The sequence below is a fragment of the Neodiprion pinetum genome, chromosome 2 (assembly GCF_021155775.2).
Source record: "Neodiprion pinetum isolate iyNeoPine1 chromosome 2, iyNeoPine1.2, whole genome shotgun sequence".
NCBI lineage: Eukaryota > Metazoa > Arthropoda > Insecta > Hymenoptera > Diprionidae > Neodiprion > Neodiprion pinetum.
In genome coordinates, this window is record NC_060233.1 from 39,391,508 (window position 1) to 39,414,330 (window position 22,823).

General features: G+C 36.6%; 3 protein-coding genes across 15 annotated transcripts; 2 read left to right on the forward strand and 1 right to left on the reverse strand.

Annotated features, from left to right (window-relative positions):
* Positions 1 to 449: 449 nt before the first annotated feature.
* Positions 450 to 7,554, forward strand: Marf (Mitochondrial assembly regulatory factor). 9 transcript variants are annotated; one of them, XM_069133505.1, is made up of 14 exons: positions 489 to 529; positions 829 to 957; positions 2,054 to 2,343; positions 2,418 to 2,544; positions 2,652 to 3,045; positions 3,119 to 3,226; positions 3,485 to 3,505; positions 4,168 to 4,321; positions 4,401 to 4,539; positions 4,686 to 4,999; positions 5,097 to 5,392; positions 5,482 to 5,646; positions 5,732 to 5,928; positions 6,140 to 7,554. In XM_069133505.1, exons 3-14 carry the CDS (start codon positions 2,166 to 2,168, stop codon positions 6,342 to 6,344), a joined length of 2,298 nt encoding a protein of 765 aa, XP_068989606.1. In that variant the 5' UTR covers positions 489 to 529; positions 829 to 957; positions 2,054 to 2,165; the 3' UTR covers positions 6,345 to 7,554. The 9 variants fall into 9 exon arrangements, with proteins under 9 accessions (XP_046466695.1, XP_068989606.1, XP_068989605.1 ...); XM_069133504.1 differs by lacking the exon at positions 489 to 529 and adding an exon at positions 717 to 732; XM_069133503.1 differs by lacking the exon at positions 489 to 529 and adding an exon at positions 1,503 to 1,534 and having other exon boundaries at positions 840 to 957.
* Positions 7,555 to 8,257: 703 nt separating this feature from the next.
* Mi-2 (chromodomain-helicase-DNA-binding protein Mi-2 homolog) lies at positions 8,258 to 22,754 on the forward strand. Of its 5 annotated transcripts, none has more exons than XM_046611964.2 (25): positions 8,258 to 8,428; positions 10,836 to 10,930; positions 11,115 to 11,237; positions 11,337 to 11,627; positions 11,730 to 12,023; positions 12,114 to 12,368; positions 13,222 to 13,384; positions 13,857 to 14,045; positions 14,146 to 14,335; positions 14,432 to 14,805; positions 14,887 to 15,056; positions 15,238 to 15,463; positions 15,540 to 16,003; positions 16,102 to 16,555; positions 16,674 to 16,991; positions 17,094 to 17,402; positions 17,493 to 17,761; positions 17,913 to 18,004; positions 18,137 to 18,323; positions 18,469 to 18,750; positions 18,857 to 19,141; positions 19,226 to 19,473; positions 19,570 to 19,855; positions 19,953 to 20,262; positions 20,376 to 22,754. In XM_046611964.2, the coding sequence occupies exons 1-25, from the start codon at positions 8,392 to 8,394 to the stop codon at positions 20,378 to 20,380; spliced, it is 5,916 nt and encodes a 1,971-aa protein (XP_046467920.1). In that variant the 5' UTR covers positions 8,258 to 8,391; the 3' UTR covers positions 20,381 to 22,754. The 5 variants fall into 5 exon arrangements, with proteins under 5 accessions (XP_046467920.1, XP_068989619.1, XP_068989621.1 ...); XM_069133518.1 differs by having other exon boundaries at positions 17,913 to 18,002; positions 18,132 to 18,323; XM_069133520.1 differs by having other exon boundaries at positions 13,222 to 13,375.
* Pfdn1 (prefoldin 1) lies at positions 22,162 to 22,707 on the reverse strand. The gene has a single exon (XM_046611997.2). It carries the CDS (start codon positions 22,705 to 22,707, stop codon positions 22,327 to 22,329), a length of 381 nt encoding a protein of 126 aa, XP_046467953.1. The 3' UTR covers positions 22,162 to 22,326.
* Positions 22,755 to 22,823: the final 69 nt, after the last annotated feature.

The following is a 22,823-nucleotide window of genomic DNA, read 5'->3' on the forward strand; positions in this document are numbered from 1 at the left end:
TTCGCTGATGGTTCTCTGGAAGATTCAGTTCGAGAAAAAAAAAATTTCCTCCAACCACTTGCCCATTGCACATTTTGCATAAATGTTATCGAGCTGGCTTCGTATATTTTTCCATAGACTGCGTGTACAAATATTCGAGAACACCAGGCGTCAAATATTTTCATATCAATAAAAAAATAATATTTATTAAAAAAAAAAAAAAGTATTCGGGCTGGGAATGGTTAATTATTTTGGTTCAAAATTTATCAAATCTGGAGATACTTTTATTCGCTGACATTCATAATTGAAACAAAAAAATCCCAATTCTTGCATTCCTGGAAACATCTGTGCGAGCGGGGATAAGGATGCGATTGGCAACCACTTGTTCGAGCGACCGAGTATATGTATATATACACGATTGTGGGCCACCTTCGGTGCGTGGCCGCCTAGGTGTCACGTCGACGCTCCAACCTAGCTGGTATCACGAAAAGCCGAGCGTTGGAGATCTCCCTACTCATCTCTGGTTATACCTGCGACATTTTACGCAAATGTAAGAACGGTAGATTTTTCTTTGTTTGAGTTGAACCGGTGAATGATAATCTGGTGGTGAGATCGTATCTCGACAACAATTCAGAACACCGCGTTCGTAGATTATTGTAATCAAACAGCTTGACAACAATAGACGTTAATAATGATTAAATCCAACGAAATATATCTATGTATATCAATATATACCTTTCTGTGACGTAACAGGTGCGTGCAGGTGACACGACGAGCTCCAAGTTCACTCACCGACGGTCATTGGCAACCTCGCATAATTCAGATCTTTCTTTTCCCCTTCTTAATTAGAGATCATCTCGGAGATTGAACCTGATTGAAGATGCTGAGAGATATGCATCGAGAAAGTGGGAGGTTAAACGGAAAGATTAAGTCCAGCGGTGTAGCTTCCGCAAACCGTGCTTAAAAAATGAGTCAAAGGTCAGATTGCTAAAAGATTTAGATCGAAATTTGACTACTGTTGGCACACATGTCAGTGAGCGACTTGTTTGCAATCGCCTGTTCTTTCGTTGATGGCTTGTAGTCACCTTTAGTGGTGTGTGCTTATTGTGGACTTAACGAGTTAGCTCAGTTTATTGTAAGCGTAATGTCAATTCACTAAGTTTCGTCGAGATTAATAAACCAGTACTTGGAACATTGCGAATCTTGTACGTTGTCAGTTCCGTATTTTCAATCATAATATTCGTTTTTTTCTGACCTTGTTAGGCTAGGTTAGGTTAGGTTCGCTTTTACATCATTCACAATCTCGCCCAAAAACGCATTTCACATTTTGCGACCTATGTGTTGTACAGAACTGCGCAATTGCAAGAACAGTGCGTATCATGAGACAAGCTCTACAACCTCGATTTTCCCAGCTTTCATCTACATTACTTAAAACTTCTTACCTAATAAAAATTACAAAGCTTATGTAGTATAAATTAACTACATTTAAGAATCTCTTCAATCAACAAAATTTTTTTCCACAGAGAAAAGCATACTGATGCATCGGAATAAACAGGTTTCAACCTTTTAATAAAACTGAAGTATTTATTTTTCAAGCAATTTAGTCCAGAATTTTAGCATTCTAGTCTGATTTGTAGCAGCACCATTGACATTCTGTGGTAGCTTTATTTTCTTATTTTTCTTAATGCGTTAGTATTATTCTTGTTCATCCTATCAAGATTTTATTGCATTGATTTATGTAGTATCTCGTCTCAATATATTGTCGCTATTCTTAGATGGTAGTCCGATTTTAGTTATATTATCAATTTTTTCACTTAGCACTAATTAGCATTAAGTACGTCTGCATCTCTTACTCAGATTGATCTATGCAATATTCACGCGTTTAAGAAACATTTCAATTTGTCGAGTTAGGTTTTTCCTTATTACTGTTTAAAAACGTAGTAATAATTATTGAAACGATGGATACAGACATACATGTGATAATGATTTGTGCTGAAAAGCAGTAATGGTATATGTATCTAGTACGTGATCCTTTATTAGCCAGTTTATTGTTCTGCTATTTTATTGTTTTCAGTTGTTCCTGCATGCTGTGTGCACTGCATCTGAAAATCCCGTCTGCTTTGTATATGCACTGTGTTACCCTTACTTTGCTGATTAAATCGTTGTCCAACAAAATATAAGCAAAAATGGCTGCTTATATCAATCGTACGATATCCATGATTGGGGGAGATGGTCAGCACCGATCGAACGACCTCAGAACTGATAATTCTCCTCTGCAGATCTTTGTCAAGGCTAAAAAGAAAATCAACGATATCTTCGTAGAGATAGATGACTACGTTCAAGATGCAGTCGGATTCATGCATTGTAAGTTTTAAATGATCCTTATAAAGTTTAAGGTTTTCATCGATACTTGTAGACTCAACTCAATCATTCCGCAGCCTTAAGAGATGATCGTGATATCGTTAATACACAAGAAGCAGAAACAATTGAATCCTATGTCTATAAAGTACACGCAATACGAGATGTGCTTAAACGAGATCATATGAAAGTTGCTTTTTTCGGAAGGTAAGCATAACATATTACTTTGGTAAAAATGTCACACTTGCAAAAAAATTTTTTTTCAACCATCCAATCTATAATCATCAACAAAGAGATAATTTACTCCTTAATAGAACCAGCAATGGAAAAAGTACGGTCATAAATGCAATGTTGCGAGATAAAATATTGCCAAGTGGCATTGGACATACCACAAATTGTTTCCTTCAAGTTGAAGGGTCAGACAACGGTGAATCCTACCTGATCACTGAAGGATCTACAGAAAAACAGCCCGTACAATCCGTGGGTCAGCTTGGTCATGCGTTGTGTAAAGAAAAATTGTGTGAAAGTCATTTGGTACGAATTTTCTGGCCAAGAGAAAAATGTCTACTGTTAAGAGACGATGTGGTATTTGTCGATAGTCCTGGTGTCGACGTAACACCCAATCTCGATGAGTGGATTGATAAGCATTGTCTGGATGCAGATGTCTTTGTTTTAGTCGCCAATGCAGAATCCACTCTTATGGTCACTGTAAGTTTCTGAAACATGTACTGTTGTAAAGAAATCAATGTGAATTATCATTTTCTTTTTTCTTTACAATTAGGAAAAAAATTTTTTCCATAAAGTTTCTACGAAGCTGTCCAAGCCCAATATTTTCATCCTCAACAATCGCTGGGACGCCTCCGCTTCGGAACCAGAATTCTTTGATCAGGTAACTACTTCAACTCCATTAATAATGACGGTAAACCTAACTATGTTTCAGTCATGATTCTTGTTACATCGGGTTTGTTGAGATTCATGTCAAACAAAAACATGATAGATACTATATAGGGAAGTTACAACACCATTTTTTATTATTGATGTTTTTTTCTAAATTAGTTCTAAATTACCAGGTCCCTAGGTCGTTATTGTTCTTTTTCTTTTGGTTAGTCCCAGTTTTAAAAGGAGTAATGTCTCATTTTTCCTTCAGCTGGTCAATGAACAAAGGGAGGTAAGCCTTTCATTAATATAAAACTGTAATCACTTGGTAGAAGCTTGCACAATGTTAAATTATTCACTGACCACAGACAAAAAGAGCATTTTTTCAAATGACGGTTAACGCATGCAAGATACGTGCGATGATTCTCCGATACCCTGTCTGTGTTGTCTCTAGATTTTAATTGCTACCGGATCAGACATTTTTCTATTCTTGGTATATTCGTTACATTTGAAAATCCTTATGCTATTAAACTCTGTTCGTGACTTTTTTTATGAGACATGTTAATTTTTTTCCAACACTTTCCTACGCGAAAAATGAGACGAATTTGGTCACATCATTTATATTTTTACAAATTGTAACGATTTTTCAGTTTTTTGTTCCCAGAATTTATTTTCACAGCTGCATTGCATTCCTGTATGATTTTTCGCACCATTGCAGTAATGATTCACTACTCAGCAAACTACGGTTATAATTCCCAATAAATTACTGCTTCAGATGTAATCAAATTAAATTCTATTTTATTTCTCAAAAGAGTTCTACTGATGTAGCCATTTACTTACACATTTTCAGGAACTTTCTTATCAGAATTTTTCTTATCTGATTTGTGTCATCATCTTATACCTCAGATATTAATATTTAAACTGTCGCCATGTTCACATAATTGTTTTGTACAGGTCAGGGCACAACATCAAGAACGAGCTGTCGATTTCCTTTCCAAAGAACTGAAGGTTTATACACCCAAGGATGCCGAGGAAAGAGTTTTCTTTATATCTGCTAAAGAAACACTTCAAGCGCGACTACAAGAACAAAGAGGTCAACCTGCTCATAGTAAGTTCTTTACTAATAAACATAAGTTGTTCTAAGTTAGTGCAATTTCATATACCAAATAGTCAATGAAAAATCACAGATGGAGCACTGGCGGATGGTTTCCAAAATCGTTATTTCGAATTTCAAGACTTTGAACGTAAGTTTGAGGAATGCATTTCAAAATCGGCGGTGAAGACTAAATTTGAGCAACATTCCCAACGAGGAAAACATATTGCAATGTGAGTTATCATCATTTTCACTCGTTTTTTTTTTTTTTTTTTCATAGAAAATTTGTTGAGTTACAAGAAAGTGACAGTAAAGTATAGCCCCAAAGATGGAAAGAACACTAAACTCGGCATATAACTTGAAATGACCTTCATTTCAGGGAAATTCGATCGACACTAGATGAGATACTTGAACGAACACAAAAGATGCGTTCTTCACAGTTGACCGTGAAGAAAGAAGTACATGACAAATTGAACTTCACAGAACAACAACTAATGCTGCTTACCCAGGAAATGAAAGACAAGATTCACCGTATGGTTGAAGACGTTGAGCAAAGAGTTTCGAAAGCTTTGAATGAAGAAATTAGAAGATTGGCTGTACTAGTAGATGAGTTTAGCGTTCCATTTCACCCAGAACCTTTAGTGCTAAATGTTTATAAAAGAGAACTTCACAGTCACGTTGAAAATGGATTAGGTTAGTCTTCGTCTCCATTTTTACTTAAGCCTCATGTTTTTCAGTGTAAAGTGCCATACAATATCGACTGACTTTGAAATATCATTTGTAATTGCAGGATCAAATCTACGTGCAAGACTCAGCACTGCGTTAGCATTGAATATCGAAAATTCTCAACGTGAGATGACCGAGCGTATGGCTAGTTTACTACCAGATAATAAAAAGCAATTGTCGATTAATATTTTACCGAGACGAGAGCCATTTGAAATTTTGTATCGCTTGAATTGTGACAATCTTTGCGCGGATTTCCACGAGGATTTAGAGTTTAGATTCTCTTGGGGAATCACTGCTTTGATCAATAGATTTGCAGGAAAACAAGGACACAAACTAGCGATTTCTAATCATCCTCAAGCAGTGAGTCAAAGACACTTTCTTCTACACGCCGTCTGAGCTATGGTGTATTACATTATAATGTTGAAAACTTTTATTCTGATTTTCAATAGATACCTCAACTGATGTCCCCTACAGATAGTATAGATTCGGTGAAATTTGTAACAAGTCCAACTTGCATCCCTTCAAGAGGCGATGACTGGTCATTGGCAACTCGTGTCGCAATTGCCTCAATAACATCTCAGGGCACTATGGGAGGGTTACTCGTTGCTGGCTTTGTAAGTGTTGAATGACCACGGTGATTTTTTAACTATATTTCAGAGTACTCTGTATTTTGAATTGACATAATAAATGCTATTCCAGATGTTGAAAACAGTTGGGTGGAGGCTCATAGCCGTAACTGGTGCTGTTTATGGAGCATTGTACCTATACGAAAGGTTAACATGGACAAAAAAAGCTAAAGAAAAAACATTCAAGCAACAATATGTAAACCACGCAACTAAAAAGCTAAGATTAATTGTTGACTTAACATCTGCCAACTGTAGTCACCAAGTACAACAGTAAGTTCTTTCTTTCACTTATTTATGTCAACTGGATAATTTCCAGGATGAACATCAATTTATAGTGTACTCAGCATATTGATTTCTGATTCTTCTGGTTGTACATTTTTCATTTCAGAATAGTCAAAGTCAAACGTACCAAATGTAGTATAATAGCAAATAATTTTTTACGGAAATACAAATTCTAAAGAATTGTTTTATTACTGTGCAGAGAGTTATCGAGTACATTCGCTCGTCTGTGTCATTTGGTGGATGAGGCGACGTCCGAAATGGACGTGGAACTTAAAACGATTGCAACTACTCTTCGTACTCTGGAGGAAGCAGCAACTAACGCAAAGGTCCTCCGTAACAAAGCCAATTATCTAGCTAATGAACTTGATTTATTTGATGCAGCCTATTTAAAGTCATTGAATTGAAAAAAAGTTTGCAAAAAAATCAATGAGGCTGCTAAAGTATTCGATGACTTCCTTGATCTTAGAAATCTATCAATAAGCAGCTGGAAGGATGAGTTTTTTATATATACTTAATTCAGTATGACAATTATACTCTCATATCTTTATACCATTTTTAGAACAATGATTAAATCAATGAATTTTGCTTTATTTAGAATTTTATACACAAACAAACGTATACGAAAGTTGTTATACAATAATTCATACCTGACAACGTCAACTTTTATCTAACATATATATCTAACGTATGTTGCTAGATTTTCAATAGTTACCGCAATACGATATTAATCACTTGGGAGTGTTCAATTACGCACATATAAACAAATTACAATTGTAGGTAAGCGTCATATTGAAGTCTGTATATACATAAATTCATTGGAAGTTTGAATACCGTAAGTGGAATGTTATATCTAGTCTCAGAACCTTGAAGGTCAACTAATCAATACCGATTTTATCAATCACATTCTTGAACTAATCGAGTGTATAAAATTGTGATTACCCTTGTGATTACATCCCAATTCTGCGAGTACCATAAAATTGTGTGCAAGCTGATTTTCTCAGATCTTACGCATCTTAAACATTGCATTGATCTTTCTCACGATTTTAAATTAGGGGAACTTCAATAGCTGGCATACTTTGAAAGTTTTCTCTAGTTCATTATTATAATATAAGAATAGATACAACTGCAAAGAACTTCAAGAAATGAGGATATAGCTTTGCATGAACAATGTATAGACCCTTTTTCTATTTCAAAACCTAAGAAGTACGTAAACGCGACAGAGAGTACCTAGCTTAATCTAATACATCCCCACAGCAAGCTTCCATTTTGCAAAAGAAGTGAGTTCATGCTGTCTTTAGGTATAATTTCGTATCCTTATTTGGACCGAGTCACTTCGTATGTATAGAATTGAATAACTAAAGAAAATTATTAAAATTAGCGCAAGATTGTGATTGATATGTATGTTAATATTTTTTTTTTGATAATCATTCAAATCCTAGATCTATTGTAAAGAAAGAACTATACTTATATACTGAAAAATTATGATAGCAATCTATTATCGAAGAATCAATATCATTGTCCAATACTTTGTTGAATTCAACTAGGTAATTAAATTTCATTGGACGAGTGTTAAATGTATGTTAGAATCGTATTAATAAACAGTTGATTATTGCATACCAGACTCCTATCAACCATACTATTGTCAACTCTGTGTACATATGTTGGATTCCGAACATCCATCCTGAACGTTCCCGATTTGTCGAGTTGTCAGAATCCAACGACCTAGGTTCACGAAGAATACAAAAACTATCCTCAATACCAACAAGAGTCAGCGACATTATCAATCAGCAAATGTCGTATACTTACAAATTACATCAAATCCCGCATATGCTTCATAAGATTTATAGTAGAAATGATATTGTATGTAGTACAAATAAACTGAAAGTAGTTCAAGGAGATCAAATTCGTATTATGCATGTATTTTTTCTTTTAAGTTTAATGATTGATAACGATTCAATCGCAAGACTTCTCTGAGAAGAGTTAATGAAATCTTTTGCGTAAATTTTTTATTCTACACTCATTGAAGCCATTGGCTTGGATTTGAATGGACACAATTTATTGGCGAGATATACAATATGGTATTACAGGGTTTTATTAATTGAAATTTGGAAGTTCGACATCTAGTACAACAATTAATATAAGAGTTTGGTAGATGTAACAATGGTGAACAATTCGACGCATTGTTACTATGCAAGTCAAAAGTTGGTTGGCGCCGGGGGGGGGGGGGTTCCTTTCCGAAAAATTAAAAGTGGTGGGGGTAAAAATAGTAAAAGTGGAGGGGATGAACCGTAAAGTTGCCAAGACTGGAGGCGAAGCGGCGAGCACCGAAAGAGAAGTGATCGCACGCCGAGCACGGATCTACGCGTTTATGTCGCATTTTCGCGAATTTTTGCATATTATTCGCGCTCTCAGTGAGTGATCAGTGTTCAAATAGTTAATTAACATACGAAAATGGCCTCAGAGGAGGAAGTGGACGAAACCTTCGCCGGTAAGTGTCGAATAATGGTTAAGTTTGCCGGAATGTTATACACAGGCACGCAGGACGCGCGCTTTTCATATGATGGCTGCCATGTCAACTTGTCTTACGTGATTTTTAACTTTATTCAGAGCTAAATCAGCTCGCACATGTTTTTACCGGACAAATAACGACTGGGTACAATTTTTCGTATCAAAATTCACCTACATTATTACCAAAATAATTATATTCGAAAAGTATCGAGCTAACCTTCCAAATTTTCAACTGTCCAAATTCTTCAATAATAGCTCGATTATTTTTGCATTTTCAACGTTAATATCAACGTACCTATTAATTCTTAGTTGTCTCCCAATATGCCAGATAAATATTTCTCTGATTACCAACCTTTGCAGATATCATCGATGTTCTGTTTCGATACAAAGTTTACATTTCGCACTGCAAAATATATGTAAATCGAAATATGAATATGGTACTTATATTTATGCATTGCGTGAATAATATTGCTTTCACATTGATCACACGGTTGAATCATCTACCGATCTTCGTAAATTTGTACAGGTTAACGTTATTGTCAATATATTTCCAAATGTTTTTCATTGCGTGTCAACAGGCTAACACTTGTGGGTCTTATTTTAATCGCACTTAATGACAATCGGATTTGCCATACCGAGGTATTGAGTTACAGTAGAATTCGAATGTAATTTTGTAAACACGCGAGTTCCTAGAATCCAGTATTATACGGATATCGGCGTCGTATAACCACACAGCCGACCACGGGTTGGTTTGCTGTAGCTTTCGTACATACCTCAACTACCCGAGTAACTGTAATAAGTTATTAAGAATTAGGAAATAGTTAGTTGTAAAGGCATAATTGCGAAAACTCGCTCAGATATACAAAATTTTCCATATATTTCCTATCGGGTAAGTTTGCTTCGTGAAACAAATCTGCACGTCATTTTACAATGTGTTCGATTTGCCAAGTACATTGCACCAATTGAATTTGATTTATGTGCGTTTCGTGTTAATCTTACATCAATATTAGATCAATCCCAGTAATATTATTATTAATTCGTACGTAAACGTTCCTAAAATTCAGTATTATACGAACATTCGCGTCGTGTAATCACTCGGCCCACGACAAGTCGGCTGCAGTTTTTATACGTTCATGCCTGAACTACCTGAGTAATTGTAATAAAGAGGATTTAGTCGGTTGTACAGAAATAATTGAGAAAAGGTCGCATAAGTATACAAAATTCTTCAAGTATTTCGCATCGGGTAAGTTTTCCTCCTGAAACAAATGTGCACGTCATTTTACAACGTATTCGATTTGCGAAGTAAATTGTACCTATTGAATCTGATTTACATGCGTCTCTTGTTCATTTTACTTCAATATTAGATCAAGCCCAGTAATATGGCCATCAACTCGTATATAAACTTAAATGCTGTCCAAACGAATGTTAGGTATTTTAAGTAGGGGTTAAGAGATCTACCGGAGTATTTGCCCTTAATACAAAATGGCGGTCGCAAGTGTGTGTAACAAAGCATTCGCAACTGTAGATAATGCCAATATATTTTTTCCGTCGCCAGTTGTTTTCACTTGCAATGATAAAACTTCCCAAAACACTGCTAGCAACGTCAAATTTTTACAATATATCATTTCTCACTGGCAAATATTACCTAGAAAGCATCAATTGCCGGCAATGTAAACAAGATCAACGCAGTCGATATAGATGTAAATATATCCGTATGCATATAATACGTACGCGCGATTCCATTCGTCGATCATGCATACATGTACCTAAATAATGCAAAGATTCATCGTAATTTCTACTTGTATTCGCAATGATCAGTATTCCCATTAATGTTAATTTTTTTTCAAATTCAATATTTTATTCGAAACGAAATACAATATGTATGATTACTCTGTATAAAGGCTAATTTTGTCCAGCTCTTATTACCAATGAAACGGTTCTTATTATTGATTTCTTGAGGCATTAAAATGTCAAGTGTCATTCGCAATATTTAACAATAAATTCTATGCTATAGCATGAAAAAATTAAAATCTCCCAAGTTAATTAGATTGGCTGTTGAAACGATGAATTCCAGATTTTCGCCCCCCCCCCCCTCCCCCCCCCCCCCGCCTATAATGCTCCCTTCTCTTCACCCTCACCGCATCTATCTCTGGCCCAATATCATACTAAGGTGGCAACCTTGATGAGATTATATGTATGAGTCTGCCTATAGATAGCTTGTTGTACAGGAACCTGCGTCATGTTTCATTTCATCACAAATATATATAATTCGTTTAATTGATCTATATCAACTGAAGCTTTGATGAATATCTCAGATTATTCAGCAATATAGCACATATATAAATTATCCGTATATTTAGACAATTGACTTTTTTTTCTTCTTATAGGAGAGGAAGAAGCAGACGAAGCTGGAGTTGCTATACCAAATACTGGCCAACCAGTTGCCGAGGGTTCATCTGATGCTGAAGAGTCTCAGAGACTGGTAATATATATTCTAATTAAATTTTACAATTAATATTATAATATAACAAGCATTGACTATTTTGTTTTATTTCCAAAATTGATAAATATTCGACCAAATGTCTAGTATGTTGTTACAAATTGATAGTCAAAATTTTGTGATCTGATTGAAGTAACTATCTTTTACACATCTTACATTTGCTTAGGAGGAAGATGATGATTACGAACCAGAAGAACGAAAAAAGAAAAAAGGAAAGAAGCGAAAAGCTCGTAGTGAAGATAAGAAAGGGAAAAAAAAGAAGAAGAAGAAAAAATCTGACTCCGGAGACGTAAGTATTTCAGTATGATGAAAAATGATGCCAGATCAACAGTTCTGGTCATGAAGCATCAAGAGAGCTCACTTATCAAGTTTTTTTATACCGCTTCAGGAAAGTGATTTTGCTGGAGCTGAACCTACAGAAGCTGCAGGAGACGACAGTGACTATGCTGGGAATCGTAAGAGTCGAAAATCATCTTCGCGAAAATCGTCAGGACACAATACATCGGCAGTACAACCTCAAGAGCCCAACACTGGAATGCCAACGATAGAAGAAGTCTGTAGTACATTTGGACTCACTGATGTACAGATAGATTATTCTGAAGCAGATTTTCAGAATCTTACGACTTATAAGCTTTTCCAACAACATGTCCGGCCTCTCTTAGCCAAAGAAAACCCCAAGGTACTTTCTGCCTCACAATTACTTCCCAAAATGCATAATACTTTCAAAATGGGATATTTTGAGACATTAGATGCCATTTTAATTATTGTCAATTACATTCAGGTGCCTATGTCTAAGCTGATGATGTTAGTAGCTGCAAAATGGCGAGACTTTTCTGAATTGAATCCCAACACTCAACCAGACGCCGATGCTCCACCTAGTAACATTGACGATGACAGCAGAAGCTCTAGAGTTAATCGTGGGACACTGATTCAAGATGTTGATGATGATGAAGATGAAGATGATGACAGTGATCGGAGAAGAAAATCTAGGGGTTCTCGCGCGAAAAAGGGAAAGAAGGCTTCCAAAGTTCCTACTCTCAAAATTAAGTTAGGAAAACGCAAGCGCGGCAGCTCGGTGAGGCATATACTTGCAGTTATAATTTTATATATAATTTTTTGCCACCTCCACTTGGCACGAAAACGTTGCAACAAATGTGGGTTTCAGGATGAAGAGGCAGAAGGTAGTGGCATCGGGTCGGACAGAGATTCGGATATGGAGTTTGAGCAGATGCTCGCTGATGCAGAAGAGCCTCCTGGAGCAGATGGCAGAAGTAAGGGGCCCGAAGAGAGTGGTCCGGAGGCTGTCCCAGTAGACCCACCGATTAGAAGAAAAGCTAAAACTAAGATCGGCAACAAAACTAAAAAGAAGAAAAAGACGAAGACCACATCCAAATTTCCTGATGGCGAGGAAAGTCTCCAGGTAGTGTCAAGCTTCAGATGGCGTATGCGTTCATTGCAGTTTCAATCGCGCTTTAACATCATCATCATCAGACACTGAGTTATTCGCTACTACCAAACTTGACGAAATTCAGTTCTAAGTCATGTCAGTCATTCATGCTCAATTCATTCAACGCATCCTATATTTTACTTTTGTATAGTAATAGTAACTCTCAGAATTTGTTTTCATTGTATTCCTTCATTTCGAAATATCTATTCCGATCGTTGTGATTGTTTGTCGAATTGTTCAGATTCCTGTGACGTTGAACATGTTAATTAAAAAAGTCGATGTATATCGGAAGTATATCAAAATTATCGTTATATTGCCACCTGGTAATTAACTGTAGACCACGCGAGAAGAAAAAACTTATAAAGGTTTGCATTTGAAATGGTTTCAAAGTTCAGCGAAATATCAACGAACGCATTTGCTTTGTTGCTTGACTCTGCCTTAGTAGTATTGTACGATGGTAATCCGTTAGCATAAAAAAAATTTATTTTGATTGTGCAATTTAGTTTATTGTATCAACCAAGTCATCATAAATGCAGAAATTTAAAAATTCCAATGTCTAAAAATAAGCAGTTCAAAAACCCGAATCCAAATTTTACGATGCAAACCATCTGAAATATGGAATATAATTGTATGAATTCACTTACTATCTGGTGAACTGTATTATATTCTTTTTTTTGCTCTTTATACTTATTATTCTATATACTCTCTACATTTCAGATTATTTTCTATTACCAGTAACCGTTGTTTTGATGCCACTATCAGAGCATTGGTTATTATCGACGAAGTTACGAGTGTAATAACCTTAGAATTGTTTTCTTTCATACAGACTGACCACCAAGATTACTGTGAGGTCTGTCAGCAAGGTGGTGAAATCATATTGTGCGATACCTGTCCCAGAGCGTATCATTTGGTATGCCTCGAGCCAGAATTGGAAGAGACTCCTGAGGGCAAGTGGAGCTGCCCTCACTGCGAAGGCGAAGGTATTACAGGTACCTCCTTTAATTCCCTACCCCCCGCGTCCCCTCCCGTTTTTAGGTGTGAGTTTATAACAATGCTACACCAGTTAGTAATAATTTGCTCATATTGAAAACTTGATTTTCTTCGATCATATAATATTAAGGAGTTATAATCATAATGCTATAATTCAAGAAGCACATTTCTATATGTCATCAGATGCGTCACCTAAAAGTATACGTAATGTGCACCTGCAAGATAACTTGTAAAATATCGGACGTAAGTCAGAAAAACTATCTTTCAGATGGACATTTGGCATACTTTTATGCCTTGTATTTGATAATATCTCGAAACGTGCTGCTTTGGAAGGCTCTGTAGTTCCTAGAAACTAAATATTGTTGAAATTAACTTTTGTTATTTTATCCAGCTTGCACATTTCATCTGGCTATTTACATATATTGAAAATTCATCTGTTTCGCTGTCTAATCTAAGTATTTCATGTCTAAGGAGGTGCAGCTGATGACGATGACGAACACATGGAGTTTTGCAGAGTGTGCAAGGATGGTGGTGAACTCTTATGCTGTGACAGCTGCACTAGTGCATACCATACACATTGTCTGAATCCACCCCTTTCAGAAATACCAGATGGCGATTGGAAGTGTCCTAGATGTTCCTGCCCACCAGTCCACGGAAAAGGTATTTTACAATCGGATGTGTTAAAATTTTTCGGGCAGAGGTCACTGATATCAAGAAATAGAAAAAGAAAATGTCAACTATATTGTATTCTTTATTACAGTGGCTAAAATCCTAACTTGGAGATGGTCAGAGTGCCCTGAAACACCCTCAGAAGAACCTTCCACGAGTAAAGCCGCTCCCAAACAACGTAAAATGCGAGAGTTCTTTGTAAAATGGGCTGACATGTCCCATTGGCACTGTGACTGGATCACAGAATTACAACTGGACGTTTTCCATCCACTCATGTTTAGGTATTGAAAGCAAAGCAGCGTGCTGATCTATCGATCAACCCATAAAATGTGAATTCATTATTATAAATTTTCCTAATCCTTACAATGCGTTTACAGAAATTATACACGTAAATATGACATGGACGAACCACCAAAATTGGAAGAGCCACTTGATGAAGGGGATTCTCGTGTAAAACGGTTGCAGCAACAAGACGGAGCTACTAACAGAGATGAATATAACCTAGAGGAGCGATTCTATCGATATGGTGTAAGGCCAGAGTGGCTAGTAGTTCATCGAGTGATTAACCACAGAGTGCAACGAGATGGCAGAGCAACTTACCTAGTAAAATGGCGAGATCTTGGCTATGACCAAGCTACTTGGGAAGACGAGCATGCCGATATTCCAGGTTTGAAGCAGGCTGTTGAATATTACCTTGATTTGAGGGCTGCGAATTGCTGTGATGGAAGTAGTTCTCGCAAAGGCAAAAAAGGTGAGATTATTAATACTTCCAGCTGAGACATTAGCTTCAAATCATTATTTTAATGCCTGTTTTATTTTACTCCCTAATCAGGCAAAGGCAAAAGGTCTAAAACTCGAGAGATAATTGATGATGAAGAGAGAACACCCAAAAGATATACTCCTCCGCCAGAAAAGCCGACAACTGACTTGAAAAAGAAATACGAGAGACAACCCGATTACTTGGATATAACTGGAATGCAGTTACATCCTTACCAATTAGAGGTGTGTATTATACGACTTCAATCACCGGAGCTAATTAGTAGACAAAAAAGAAAATTAGATCATTTCTTCAAGAATCTCTAGACTACCAAGATTGTCATCATTTCACTGTTTACTTTTTACTCTCTTATTTGGTAGGTATGGGAATTGAGGTATTTGATTAAATGCATTTCAATATTTTTAGGGTTTGAATTGGTTGAGGTATTCTTGGGGCCAAGGAATAGACACCATATTGGCTGATGAAATGGGTCTGGGAAAAACAATTCAAACTATCACGTTTTTATATTCACTTTACAAAGAAGGGCACTGTAAGGGGCCGTTTCTTGTGTCAGTCCCATTGTCCACCATTATAAATTGGGAACGTGAATTTGAAACATGGGCACCAGACTTTTATTGCGTTACTTATGTTGGTGAGTATTATTGTTTCGAATGGTCCCAAAATTTTCATAATGAATTGCTTGATTAAAAATGTACAATTCATTTTAGGTGACAAGGACAGTCGAATTGTCATACGTGAAAACGAATTGTCATTTGAAGAAGGAGCTGTGCGTGGTGGCCGAGCTTCAAAAATTCGCAGTTCACAAATAAAGTTCAACGTCTTACTGACCAGCTATGAACTAATCTCCATTGATTCAGCTTGTCTTGGATCTATCGATTGGGCAGTCTTAGTGGTAGACGAAGCTCACAGATTAAAGTCTAATCAATCGAAGTTCTTCAGATTACTAGCATCTTACAACATTGCCTACAAACTGCTACTGACTGGAACCCCATTACAAAATAATTTGGAAGAACTGTTTCATTTACTAAACTTCTTATGCCGAGATAAATTCAATGACTTAGCTGCCTTTCAAAATGAATTTGCGGACATATCTAAAGAGGAACAGGTCAAGAGGTTACATGAGATGCTTGGCCCGCACATGCTTCGAAGATTGAAAGCTGATGTCCTTAAGGTCAGTTCATCTTTACATGGCTAGCAAAGTAAAAAATAATTATGTATGAGTCTGCATAATCTTGTAATATTATACCTTCAATGAAATGACTTTTTCAGAATATGCCAAGCAAATCGGAGTTCATTGTCCGTGTTGAATTATCACCAATGCAAAAGAAGTATTACAAATATATCTTAACACGAAATTTCGAAGCGTTGAATCCTAAGGGCGGAGGACAACAAGTTTCTTTGTTAAATATCATGATGGATCTGAAAAAGTGCTGTAATCATCCTTACCTATTTCCTGCCGCATCTCAAGAGGCCCCAACTGGTCCAAATGGCAATTATGAATCATCAGCCTTGATCAAAGCTGCTGGAAAACTTGTTTTGCTAAGTAAAATGCTTAAAAGATTAAGAGATGGTGGACACAGAGTACTGATTTTCTCTCAGATGACAAAAATGTTAGATATTCTTGAAGACTATTTAGAGGGAGAAGGCTACAAATATGAAAGGATTGATGGAAACATTACAGGAACTCAGAGACAAGAAGCCATTGACAGGTTCAACGCGCCGGGTAATTCATTTAGGTTTTTCATACATTAACTTTAGTTATCACTGTTTTAAATTAAGATTTACGTTATTTTCGAGCATTATAACAATTGTTCAATGTTATCGTATTTTCGTTTCTCTAGGGGCACAACAATTTGTATTTCTGTTATCCACACGAGCTGGTGGTCTTGGTATAAATTTAGCCACAGCTGATACTGTGATAATCTACGATTCAGATTGGAATCCGCATAACGATATTCAAGCATTCAGCAGAGCCCATAGAATTGGTCAGGCGAATAAAGTGATGATATACAGATTTGTGACCCGTAATTCTGTTGAAGAAAGAGTTACACAAGTAGCTAAACGTAAAATGATGCTCACTCATTTGGTTGTGCGACCTGGCATGGGCGGCAAGGGTGCCAATTTTAGTAAACAAGAATTGGATGATATTCTGCGGTTTGGTAAGTAAGATTGATATGTCGTTTTACTTATTTTGTACAATGTAAAGTGAAAAGTCTAAGATACTTCTTAGAGCTTGATGGTCATCCTTCGTTTATATTTAGGTACGGAGGAGTTGTTCAAAGAAGAAGAAGGTAAGGAAGATGAGGCTATTCATTATGATGACAAAGCTGTCGCTGAGTTGTTGGATAGGAGTAAAGAAGGAATTGAGCAGAAAGAGAACTGGGCAAACGAGTATTTGAGCTCTTTCAAGGTTGCGTCATATGTAACCAAGGAAGGTGAAATCGAGGAAGAGGCTGACACTGAAATTATCAAACAAGAAGCTGAGAACACTGATCCAGCTTATTGGATTAAACTACTAAGACACCACTATGAGCAACAGCAAGAAGACATTGCAAGGACACTTGGCAAAGGTATAATGTTCAGATAATGTATTCGTATTTCTGATCGCGGCCACGGATTTTCAAGATTTTCATTAATGTCCTTACATCATTCCACTCTAGGCAAGCGAGTGAGAAAACAAGTAAATTACAATGATGGTGGAGTTACTGGTGATCAAGGTACAAGAGATGACCAACCATGGCAGGAGAATTTATCAGATTATAATAGCGACTTTAGTGCTCCTAGTGATGATGACAAGGAGGATGATGATTTCGATGAAAAAGGTGATGGAGATCTTTTGTCACGTAGAAGTAGGCGCCGCTTGGAGAGACGCGACGAGAAAGATCGACCTTTGCCACCGCTTTTGGCACGAGTGAATGGGAACATTGAGGTTTGTTTTGCTAGATAATCTGTCATCTACTTGAGATTGAGTTTGAAAATTTATAATTTGGTTTTATTGTATGATTGATGTATCTGGTTATTTCAGAAGTTTAAGTTCACATGAAATTATTTTAAGGGGGTGAAACTTTTGTTTATTTTAGGTTCTTGGTTTTAATGCCAGACAACGTAAAGCATTCCTGAATGCAATTATGAGGTATGGGATGCCACCACAGGATGCCTTCAACTCGCAGTGGTTAGTTGCACGACTAAAACTTTACTTCATAATGACTTATGTACATAAATAACAGTGATATAACCTATTACATTCTTGACAAATTCATAAATTGAGAGCTAGAATTGTAGTCGGCACTGCATTTATCTGTAGGTTGGTGCGAGACCTGCGGGGCAAATCTGAGAAGAACTTCAAAGCATACGTCTCATTATTTATGCGACATCTGTGCGAACCTGGTGCTGACAATGCAGAAACTTTTGCGGATGGAGTTCCCAGGGAAGGACTCAGCCGACAACATGTTTTAACTAGGATCGGTGTTATGTCACTAATCCGAAAAAAGGTTGGTCTTTTTTGAATAGTTGATTGAGACACTATATGTATCGCTTTGAGTAACCATAGATAAGCTGTCATTGATAATTTACTTTCCAATAGTTGACATAACAACGTCATTACGAATGATTATACAACTACTATTGTTACCATAGGTTCAGGAATTTGAGCACATCAATGGTTATTATTCAATGCCAGAGATGATTCGTAAGCCTGTTGAGCCTGTTGAACCTGTAAAAGCAGAAGGAGCTGGAGATAGCGGAGCCACTGGTACGAGTAGTACTAGCGCGACGCCTGCTACATCGAATGCCCCCAGTCCCAGTCCTGCTGCTACACCAACACCCGTGAATACTTCTATTGATCCTGTTGTTAAACCTACTACGGATGCGCTTGAGTCTAAAGATCCGAAGGAGGATACCAAGGATAAAGATAAAGAGGTAAGGAAATTGTGTCCGTGTCACCTTACGCGGCTTGCATATGAAAATTGCGCATGTAAAATTATTAACATCGAAGATACAACAAAGTTCTTTTCTGTGTCTGCAGACCACGGATGCGCAGGAAATAAAAGAAGAGCCAAAAGAGATTAAGGAAGATGATGAGCTCAACAAAGATAAGGAAAAGGATAAAGAGAAAGAGGAGGTTAAAACAGAGGACGGAGAAGTCGAAAAATCCGACAAAGCTAAAGAAAAGACAGAAGTTAGATTAGAGGAAAAACCGGCACCCAAACTTGACGAAAAGTCTGAATATTCTGAAGTCAAACCGAAACCTGAATCTGAAGAAGATGTGGTAATTGTCAAAGATGATGACGAAGAGGCAGACAAAAAAGAGGTATGTTCCACCAAAACTTTGGTGTGTATTAAACCTTCGTTCCGAAATTCTCAAGCTGACTTCCGATTTATTCTTTCTCTGCAGGACAAGGATAGTAAAGAGAAAGAAACGAAGGATTCGGATTCGGAAACAACAAAACCAAAGCGCAAATTCATGTTTAATATTGCTGATGGTGGCTTTACCGAATTACATACTTTGTGGTTGAATGAAGAAAAAGCTGCAGTTCCAGGACGTGAATACGAAATCTGGCATCGTCGACACGATTACTGGTTACTTGCTGGTATTGTAACCCACGGTTATGGCCGCTGGCAAGATATTCAGAATGATATCAGGTATATTTACAGCTCTAAACGTTTTTTCTTTTTATTTCAAGGTTTTTCAAATGTCAGCGAAATTTGAGTATTAAACTTTAATTCGTTATTATCTAGGTTTGCTATTATCAATGAACCATTCAAGATGGATGTTGGTAAGGGCAATTTCTTGGAAATAAAGAATAAATTTTTAGCACGGCGTTTTAAGCTGTTAGAACAAGCTCTTGTGATAGAAGAGCAGCTCAGAAGAGCGGCTTACTTGAATTTGACACAAGATCCCAACCATCCTGCAATGAGTCTCAATGCACGCTTTGCTGAGGTTGAATGTCTTGCTGAATCGCACCAACATTTAAGCAAGGAGAGTCTGGCTGGCAACAAGCCAGCCAACGCTGTTCTACACAAGGTACTTTATTGTTTAAAATATTGTACGATTCTTCATTCTAATATATACCATAATTAATTGTTTTTCTGCGACATTAACACTCGTTATTTCGTTATAGGTATTAAACCAGCTGGAAGAACTTTTGTCAGACATGAAATCTGACGTGAGCCGTTTGCCGGCAACATTGGCAAGAATTCCTCCGGTTGCACAGCGGCTCCAAATGTCGGAAAGATCTATCTTGAGTCGACTTGCTGCAACTGCACCAGGTGGAAACAGTAACCAGTCAGGTCAAGCAGCTCTTTTAGCTCAACAATTCCCTGCCGGCTTTTCAGGTGGGCAACTACCTGCTACATTTGCAGGTGCAGCAAATTTTGGAAACTTTAGGCCACAGTATTCGGTTCCTGGACAACCGCCTCAAGGTTTTACAGGTATAAACTAATGTTGTACTATTTTGCTTGTAACTCATATGTACTAGATTTTTTTAAACAGATTTGCGGCTCCCAAGTCAGTTCTTTTATTGAATAAGTTTACTGTTTTTCAGCTTGAACACTTAGCCCAATTGATGGTGGCTCAATCCAATACATCTTATAAGATGTGGACAAAATTCCCGACTAAATCATTTGCGTTGTAATCATATTTTTCGTAAATCACAACTATTAGCTAAATTTTCATTAGCTAAGTTAAGATCTAAGCACTTAACCTAATACTTAATAATAAATTCACACCCCCTGTATTTATTGTATGTACATTTAACGTCAAACATTAACTATGGATCATGTTTTTAATGACGTAAGATAATTGGTACAATCCATACATAAGTTGCATACAAATTCAAAAGTGGAAGTATATGTTCACTTTATTTGCAATTCACCATCATTATGCCCAATTCAGTGGAACGTACCGACTTATGAAATACCACGTTTAAAACCACCAGATGACTTATACACATGCCAATGTATTTCAATATGCATGATTTCAACAAATTCATAGGTTTACTTTCAAATAATATCGTAGTTTTTGCATTATCTGCAAAGGAATCCAAATTTTTATCTTATTTATTGCGAAATGTCATAACAAACGACTTCCCTCAGATACAACAATACAATTTACAGATATATTGATGCAAGCAAATCTACGTTTGATAATGGTTTGTTGATTCAAATCGCATGAATATGCTGTACAGCGGTGTTACATTAAAATATGAAAGGCATGAAACGCTATGCTTGAGAGAACTCTTGTTGTCGAGCACATTACTGTAACGCAGGGGACGTTCATCGTTGAGAAAAGTAGTGGAAATTCTTGATTCCGTTTGACAAGTCCTTGTTTTAAGCTTCATCTGCTATGGTAATTCGGCACTATTACATTTTTTCTAAATTGGAACATATTAAATTGGTCAGATATATCTATATATATGTACAAATTTCAGATCTTACCTTCGATTTTTTCGGTTTATTTGGATTATTTCATTCGGAGTTCGAAATAAATCTGCAGATTGGAGTTAATTAATCATTTTTAACTAATTGCTTTGTTATTGTATTTTCATCAAATTCGTATCCATTTAGAAATACTCAACAGCAATACAAATAATTGTGAGCAATTGCAAGGCCAATCTTGTTCCCTGTGTTATTCCAGTATGATATGTGATATAATATTACGAAATTAACGAATAACTGCATACAAACGAAGAGTGATTAACACTAGAGAAAATTTTTTAAAAATTGCCAATCTATAAAATTCCAATCTTTTTTACTCTGAGGAGGAAAAAAGGAGAATGAAAGAAAAAACAAACGTTTCATAACATTATTTCTTTTTTAAATACAATAAATCAGTTGAAGCGCCAAGTTTTGGCACATGTAGATTTTTAAGTGTAGTTTAAATGAAGAAAAAATGTTGAGGTTCACGGAATCAGTTTAAGATAACTAAGTGGATTAAATTTAAAAAGGAAAAAACAAAAAAAAAATTAGCCGTAAGGAAGACAGTCTGTTGTATGTAACATTCCTGTCGCTGGAATAAATTAATGATAATTGTAAAATGATTTGCTGAAATCAATTATACCCCATGTCTTATTAATTATAAGAACATTTTAATGATCATTCTCACATGTGGTCACTAGGAAAATAAGATTTTAATTGAAGTTCGGAAATTTTAAATTTGTATAATTTGAGAGATGAAGTCTGGCTAAATAGGATAAGCAATTATTGCAACATAGAGGTGACTTACTCATTCTTACAAAGGATATGCACAACAGTAACTGTCACCAGGACAAATAACTAACGTCCCTACATTATTAAATAACCAGTAACTACGTAAGGTAAAACGAATGAAGGTAATATGTAAACATGATAGGTTTATTTTATGGATTACATTCATCGAAAGCACACAAATAATAATGATGTTAAATTAGAGTTACAACTGATAGATGCGATATTGCTTGAATAAGGGTACAACTTCGACAGAAGAGTAAAAGCAAGTAAAGATGTGAAACTGCTGTATCAACCAGAGGATTCGTTGCTTTGTCGTTGCTGGACCATTTCTCTAACGTTATTTGCGTTATCCTTTAAGCTACGCTCCAAGAACGCTTTATTGTTTTCTAGAGTTTTGATCTTCTCGTCGGCCGTTTTCATCCGTTTCTCAAGCCCTTCTTTTACGCTCGCGATGTCGTCTAGCAAGAACATTCGACCCACACTCTCGTAGGTTTTCGTGTTTGGTGGAAGTGAGGTTACCTCCTTAACCGTGAGCTCGGCATGCTGCTTTGTTCGTTTTAATGAATCAATTTGTACGTCTGCGAGCTTTAATTTCTGTGTCGTATCAATTATCTTCTGTTGTAGTTCGGAAAACGCTTTTTTCAGCTCCTGGTCTTGCGCTTTTGCCATTTTTTCGTTTTTACTTGCGAATTACTAACTCCACGTTATGTCAAGAATCGCTGAAAAGTGTACACCGCAAAGAACGAAAACCCAGGATCGACTATACAAATGCTGTAATCACGGCT

Coding starts and splice junctions, on each gene's coding strand:
- Marf (XM_046610739.2), top strand. CDS start 2,166: ATGGCTGCTTATATCAATCGTACGATATCCATGATTGGGGGAGATGGT. Junction 4,322..4,400: donor AAGAGGTCAACCTGCTCATA/GTAAGTTCTTTA, acceptor GAAAAATCACAG/ATGGAGCACTGGCGGATGGT. Junction 5,000..5,096: donor TCACGTTGAAAATGGATTAG/GTTAGTCTTCGT, acceptor TTGTAATTGCAG/GATCAAATCTACGTGCAAGA.
- Pfdn1 (XM_046611997.2), bottom strand. CDS start 22,707: ATGGCAAAAGCGCAAGACCAGGAGCTGAAAAAAGCGTTTTCCGAACTA.
- Mi-2 (XM_069133518.1), top strand. CDS start 8,392: ATGGCCTCAGAGGAGGAAGTGGACGAAACCTTCGCCG. Junction 12,024..12,113: donor AACGCAAGCGCGGCAGCTCG/GTGAGGCATATA, acceptor TGTGGGTTTCAG/GATGAAGAGGCAGAAGGTAG. Junction 18,751..18,856: donor CCAAGGATAAAGATAAAGAG/GTAAGGAAATTG, acceptor CTGTGTCTGCAG/ACCACGGATGCGCAGGAAAT.